This window comes from Phalaenopsis equestris, unplaced genomic scaffold (assembly GCF_001263595.1).
Source record: "Phalaenopsis equestris unplaced genomic scaffold, ASM126359v1 Scaffold000180, whole genome shotgun sequence".
Lineage (NCBI taxonomy): Eukaryota > Viridiplantae > Streptophyta > Magnoliopsida > Asparagales > Orchidaceae > Phalaenopsis > Phalaenopsis equestris.
This window is the reverse complement of record NW_018164622.1, coordinates 1,627,752-1,635,287: the sequence shown is the minus strand read 5'-3', so window position 1 is coordinate 1,635,287 and position 7,536 is coordinate 1,627,752. Positions and strand designations below refer to the sequence as shown.

Genomic DNA, 7,536 nt, shown 5'->3' with positions numbered 1-7,536 from the left:
GTCTGTTTTAGGCCCTAGAGGGCTTTTTTGAGTAAGCATACACGATTTGGATATTGATTATCTTGAATACTTTGTGGGGGTTGCATGTAGATAGTTTCATCAAGAGAGCCATGAATGAAAGCATTGGATATGTCGAGTTGTTTGACCTGCCAATTGTGAGTAAAGCAAGCATTGAAGAATTTGGATGGTTGGAAGCTCGGCGACGGGACTGCAAGTCTCATTGTAGTCAATGCTGAGCTGTTATTTGAACACCTGAGCTACGAGACAAGCTTTGTGCTTGACGATTAAACCATCCGAATTAAATTTGGTTTTGTATGTCCACATGCAACCATTGATGTTGTGATTTGATGGTGGAGTGACAAATTGCCAGGTTCCTTGGCTTTGAAGAGCTTGAAACTCATAGGACATTGCTTTCCTCCATTGAGGATACTTTTCATCTTCCGCATAGCAACTAGGATTGGTGGTGGATGAGGTAGTAGTGTTTAGATGAAGAATATGTCTAGGCTTGAGAGAGTCGGTTTGAGCTCGGGTAAGCATGGGGTGACGGGTGGTTTGCTTTGGTGGTTCACCGATAGAGGGATCTGTGGTAGGAGTAGGAGTGGATGTGAGTGAGGATTGTTGAGGTTGTGCATGATCAGTGAGAGGGGTGCTACAGGAGGTGGCTTGGGTGGGTAGTCAAGTTGCAGATGGAATGTCAATGAGGATTGTTGAGGTTGAGCAAGTATCAGTGAGAGGGGTGCTACAGGAGGTGGCTTGGGTGGGTAGTCAAGTTGCAGATCAAATGCAGGAGGTGGCTGAGCGGGAATTTGAGCCGAAGCAGGATGGAGAATACCGGGTGGTGTGGACAGGGGAGATTCGTGAGGTGATGGGGATTGAGGTGCACCTAGGAAGGTTGTTTCATTGAAGATTATATTGCGAGAAATAATTATCTTTTGAGTTTGAGGACTGAAACACTGACAGCCTTTGTAATTGGGAGCATATCCAATGAAGATACATGTTGGGGTGGTGGGTAAGAGTTTATTGGAGATGAGGGGTTTTTGCCATTGAAAGCATGGGCATCTAAATGTGCGAAGATGTGCAAAGATGGGTGGTGAATGATATAAAAGTTCCTATGACGATTTGTAATTGAAAGTCTTAAGAGGGCATGCAATTGATGAGGTAAGTTGCTGTAGTTAAAGCTTCAACCCAGAATTTTGGTGAAAGATTAATGGTTAGTAAGAGAGTTCTTATGGTTTCGATGAGGTGCCTATGTCTGCGTTCGACAATCCCATTCTGTTGGGGTGTATAGGGACAATTGAGTTGGTACTGGATGCCTTGTGAGAGAAGGTATTGTTTGAGATGTTGAGATAAGTATTCTCCACCTCCATCACAGCGTAGAGTTTTAATATTCTTGCTGAAGTGATTTTGAAAAAAAATTGTGAAAGGTTATTATAATTGTTGTAGTTTTTGCTTTGGCACGCATTGGGAATCTCTTGTTTTTTCATCAATTAAAGAAAAGTAGTACTTGTTACCTTGTAAAGGAATAGTGGGTGCAGGACCCCACATACATCAAAATGAAGCATGGTAAAGGTTGTTTTTGATCTAGAGGATGACTTAGAGAAACATAGTTGATGACATTTAGCTGACGTACATTCATTACAAAGACAATTCATAGTAAATTTGGCTACAGTTCTATCAAATTTGGAGATGTGAGTTGTGGCTTCTAGATGAGGATGTCCCAAGCATCGCTGCCAAAGTTGAGAGGGTGGAATGGAGAGATTGTGGACAGCGGAAAGAGCTTTGATTAGATAGAGACCATTTTTAGATGGTCCTTAAAGAATTGATTTTTTTTGTCCTCCGATCCTTGATAAGAAAACCAAATTTAGTGAAGATGATGGTGCAATCAGTATCAGAAGTGAGTTTGTGGACAAATATGAGGCTATGAGCAAGATTGGGTGAGTAGAGGAGGTTTGGTAGAATGAGCTTACTTTGGGCTGTGGGAAGTAACCATTAACCGGTGTATGTAATGGAATGATTTGAACCATTACCAACTAATATGGTGTCATTCCCTTGATAAGGAATAGGCTGTTGTAGGTTCTTCAAGGTGGATGTAGCTCCACTATCAAGTATCCATTCTTTTGGTTTTGTGGTGGTTAGGAGAGTTGTTTTGGATTTTGGAGATGGATAGACGTTGAAGTTGTTTCAATGCCAGCACATTATTGCAATGTGTCCAACTTTGCCGCAGATTTGGCATGCATTTCCCGAGGTGGTGGAATAAATGTTTCTGCCTCCCCTTGCTGGTTGAAGGTTAGCGTGGTTGCGTCCGCCTCTATTGTTCCAATCACGCCCTTTGAAGGGGCCTCGCCTACCTTTGTTAGTGGAAGAATAAAGTGCAATTGCTGCATCATTCACTTCTTTTGCTTGCTCGGTAGCCAGATTTGTTTCTTTGTTGCATAATATGGAGTAAAGTTCATTCATATGAAAAGGTTATGACCTTGCTTGGAGGGTTCTCTTGAATGACTGATAGGTTGATGGTAAGATATTGAGGGTGTGTAAGATAATATCCTTTGAATCTGTGTCCTCTGGCAGTGACTATATTGGGATTTAATGTTGAGTAGACATTGAGACATTGTGAGATCCTTTATTGAGATGTTATGTAGAGTGTTTCTTAATTGAAGGACTCTAGATCGATTGGTTACTTGAAGGCGTTTGGCAAGTGTGCTCCAAATCTCCGTCGATGATTCAGGGTTGAGAATGCAGGGAAGGATGGATGGAGAAATCATTGAGTATATAGCAGCAGATAGATTTTGATCAATCAACAACCATTGAAGAAAATTAGGATGGGTAAAAGTTACCATCTGGATGTTGAAGTTGTTTAGGAGGACAGATTTTGGTCCCATCCAAGAAGCCATCGAACCCGTTGGCTTTAAAGAACTTATATATTTGAAACCTCCATGTTAAGAAGTTGTCAATTGATAGTTCGATGTGTGCAATTGTTTATATAGATGACATCAGAAATTTAAGAACTTGAGGGATTGCTATGTGATTCATGTAGGATGACTATGAGGCTTCTAATCGATTGGATGATGAGTTTGTGGTTTGAGACATAATTGCAGAAGCAGGGATGAAGCTTGATTCACTTTTTGTTATGAGCTGAAGCGATGAACTACCCTCAGAACCTGCGGGTTTCAGATGCAAATGGAGATGTTGAAGTTGATCGGGATGTCGGCCCAAAAGAGCTTTTCTTCCTGTAAAGCAAAGCCGAATAAAAAATCGACACACTCGACCTAGAGCTATGATACCATGATAAGCTTTGGTATAAGTTATAGTGATGAGCGGCCCTTTAATTGTTAGCAAAAACAAAACTAGGAGGAAGAAGAAGAAGAGATTTTGTATGGCACATTGAAGTATTTTTCCCATTGATTCATTCACAGCAACTGCGTATGAATATATAGATGTAAGAAGAAAACTCTAGATGGACCAAGTGGTCCCAAATTTTACAAAGCAAATATGGCACATTGATGTATTTTTCCCATTGATTCATTCACAGCAACTGCGCATGAATATATAGATGTAAGAAGAAGACTCTAGATGGACCAAGTGGTCCCAAATTTTACAAAGCAATGATATAGGAAAGTGGAGAATAACAATTGATATGGTGGTTATGATATGTTTGTTAAAAACTAAGTTTTTATCGTAGTAAGCTGCAAAATATTGTTCTGGAGAAGATAATGCAAATGTTTGAAACAAAACAGTATATGCTTCCTATAATCATTTTTGTTGGCCTTGTTCAACCATTTGAGGTCAAGTTAGTGAATCCTTCTCTATTCACTTCTACCAAGTGATTCTTGAAGTAGTCGGTTAGAGTTAGATTACCTATGAATTGCCACCATCTTTAATAGCAAGGGATCTGAATCTCAAACGGTAGAAAACATGGGTGATGCCGAGTTTAGTCTATGAAAACTTCATCTAGAAATTTTAGCCGATTTGCCTTAGTCTACTTTTTCCACGTATATATATCACCTTGGTTTTAGACACCTATATTAAGTTATAGTGGCAATTACATACGCACAACCCAATTCCTATGTATTTACTTATCTATACATTTATACCATACAAATCTTCATATCACATCAAAAATTCCACCATCTCAACTTCTAAAAAGCAACATCTTTTCATGCATAGGTAAGGTGGCATCATAATTGAAGTTTAGGTTTTAGATATGTAAATACATAGGATTTGAGTGGTATGCATGTAAATCTTCCTTAGTTATAATGTTTTATATCATATTTCTACATCTTAGAAAAGCCTTGTTAGATGCAGTTGAGAGAGAGAGTCCCACATTTAAAGTGAAATGAAGTGTTGGGGATATACTAGTAGTGTCCCATACATGTTGGATTAAGCTTTTGAGTTGATTACCATCCATTATCCTATTGGAATCGACTTAGGTCCATCCTCCTGAACACCTGTCATGGATTTCGCAACGAACTTCACTAGTACCCATTATGTTTGTTTGTATTAGAATCAGTAAATGTTTTACTTTCAATTTATATATATATATATATATATATATTTCAGTAGCCCATCAATCTCTTTTCAAGTTAAGTCTTTAAGCTTTAAGCTTTTCATAAATTTTTTATTAGGAATCATCGTGCTATAAAGCACCTGATAATTGTTCATTAATTCTTATCCAATAATAATCCCCGAAAATTTTCTCTATTCAAGCATAGACCTAAATCTAATTTGCTATCATTAATCCAATAATCCGAGTGGTCTACATAAGCTAAAAATTTGTGCTAAATGACATTCTTTCTCAGCAACTATATAGAGAGACTGAAGATAAAGAGGTTGTTCTTCCAAAATTAAGAAATCATGCTGGCTTGACATGTACATTGTCATAAGCATTTTCCATCTCCTATTTGTAACATGTTGCATAAAATAACTTCAGAACGATTATCATCAGAAAGTTTTATTTTATTTTATATTTTTTTTTGGAGAACTACCATCCAAACTTAAAAAAGTATTTTTTGAATTGCCTTTATTTGATATTATTACTTTTTGATTTATTTTTTTTTATTTTTAAACATTTTTATTATGCCTAACTTACGTATTAACGATTCTTTTAATTTCTAATGCATAGATCCTTGTTGTCCTAATTGAAGTTTTGTAAAATAATTGGCGCAGCTGCAGAATAAAGAAAGGGAAAATACAGATTAAAGGAAGTGAATGAGTATACTTCTGCAATCAAATATCAAAAAGTGTCCTCCATGGTTACAGCAGTAGTCATATATAATGTGTCTCCATTACACTACAACCGTATAAAGGAATAGGCTAAACTGAAATGAGTTGTAATATTCTGCAGTAAGTATTATATAATACTAATATAGAATTATTAGATATAATAAATAGCTGTTTATAATAGGATATAACTGCATCAATTATCCTCTGACTAATTTATATTTAAAGAATTTCTTTTTTACCACCCAATCTTAATTCGAGGGCTTATATGCTTGTTTGTATATTTTAATGTTTTTATAAAATATATCAAATTGATAATTGTTATTATCTCACCCATTATAATTGTATAATTGCGGTTAGTCTTTGTTATAGTAATTATGAGCCTCTAATCTTCTAAATTTTTTCACAATTATATGAACTTTTCATTCTATTATGAAAATAGAAGTTCTATTGATATGACATAACTTTTGACACAAATTATCGAACTCAAAATGCTTAGAAATTTGGGCTTAGTCTTCAACGAATTTTTCTGAGGGTCAAACTCCAATTTTCGTCTGTTTAGTCAGATGACAACCTCGTTAGTATATGAAACGTCCCAAGCAATATCTCCAATAACTACTGAATATATCATCATACAGATTGATATGGTGAGTTCTTCCTCTGCATTCATATTGGTTAGTGACACGCCATTCTCTTCCTACGCAGGTGACGAATCTATGAAAGACGGTGCCACAAGAGCTGCTCTGGGTGAAGATGCAGAGGTAAACCTTTCCCAGTCTTAAATATAAAGGGGCATGTACATACATGGTTGTAAGCAAGCCGAGCTTGAGCGAGCTTAGGCTTAAGCTCGTGTTCGGCTCGTGTTCATCTCAAAATTGGCATGTTAAAATTAATTTTAAAAAATAGATGTGGGGTGTTGGATTGGAATGTGCACCACTTCTGTGTAGTAGAAGACAATATCACATGAACGCACGAGCTATTCTAATTTAAACTTATATCTAAATATATATGTTATATTATTATATAAATAATACCTATAATTTACTTATTTCGAGCTAAAAAGAACCGGACACGATCGGACAATGGGTTGTTCGTGTTCGGCTCGTTTACAGTTCGAGCTTAACAAAATTTGTTTTTGTTCGACTCGTTTACTTAACGAATAATTTTGAACACGAGCTACTTAATGAACAGATCACGAGCTGTTTTGGAACAACAAGCTTTTTTTATAGCCCTATTTACATACATTACACACAAATCTTATGCGCTTACATATCTCACACCTAAATTTTCATATTTACACACACCACCCATCTATATCACATCAAAAGTAGCCCTATTATCACTTTTTTAAAAGTGAGATACAGCCTCTCATGCATAGGTTTAAAACAAAACACCAAAGTGCTATATATATATATATATATGAAAGTTTAAGTGTGAGATATGCAAATACTTAAAATTTGTGTGCTATATATGTAAAATTCCAACCATGTCCAAGCAGTGAACATCTATTTTTTTTGCAGTGAATTAATTAGGGACAACTAGAAGCTCTTCTGGAGTACAAAACCCCACAAGGGTTTGATTTCTGAAGCCTTGTTCTCACTCCTGTTGTCTTCATTGAGATTTATGAATGCATATTAAGTTTTTATCAGCCCGACTGTTAAAACAAGCATCTTCTCTTTCGGCATTTGCTCTGTTTTGAGGATCATTTTTTTCATCTTCAATCGTTTTCAGTCCGTCTTTAGTTCTGTTTTGCTGTTGCTATTTAGACGTCAGCTCTATTAATGCATTAATTATGTTTAGCAAGCCCCTCTCACCCATTTTTGCCCGTGATTTTTTGGGATGGGGGATTTACATACTTACCACCCAATTTTTTTATATATTTACATTCCTAATGTCTGAACTCTGCATTTTATATTATATCACCCACTATTTTAACTTTTAGAAAGGAATATATGTAAAAATTTAAGTTTGTGTGTTAATGTGTGGTTTTCATGATTTGGGAGACAAAATTGTAGTAGTCCTCTGAAGCTAGGTTGATTAGATTTGCAGATCTAGTTCTCTATCAAATCTTGGATATCTATTTAAATAATGGCTTGAGGATTTGTCATTTAAGGAAAAAGAAAAGAAAAAATTGATATTAATGAGTGGTTGAAAGATAATCAGATGAAATGTGAGATATTATTAAGAATGCACATCTTTCTACATCAATTTATATGGCTACTTTTGAGTGGAAAAATATTACGTCAGGAGTCCGAACGTAGAGTTATGTTCGGATTGCAATAATCGCTCTGTTATGGGAATATCCTGTTTTGTTATAGG

General features: G+C 36.2%; 1 protein-coding gene across 1 annotated transcript in view; it reads left to right on the top strand.

The window, feature by feature from the left end:
- LOC110022254 (14-3-3-like protein D) overlaps nt 1-7,020 on the top strand; it is an 18,623-nt gene extending 11,603 nt beyond the window's left edge. Inside the window, exons 6-7 of the mRNA XM_020721098.1 lie at nt 5,923-5,978; nt 6,738-7,020. Of these exons, the coding sequence (XP_020576757.1) occupies nt 5,923-5,978; nt 6,738-6,740 (59 nt within the window). The 3' untranslated portion in view covers nt 6,741-7,020. The remainder of the gene's footprint in view (nt 1-5,922; nt 5,979-6,737) is intronic.
- The last annotated feature ends 516 nt before the right edge of the window (nt 7,021-7,536 follow it).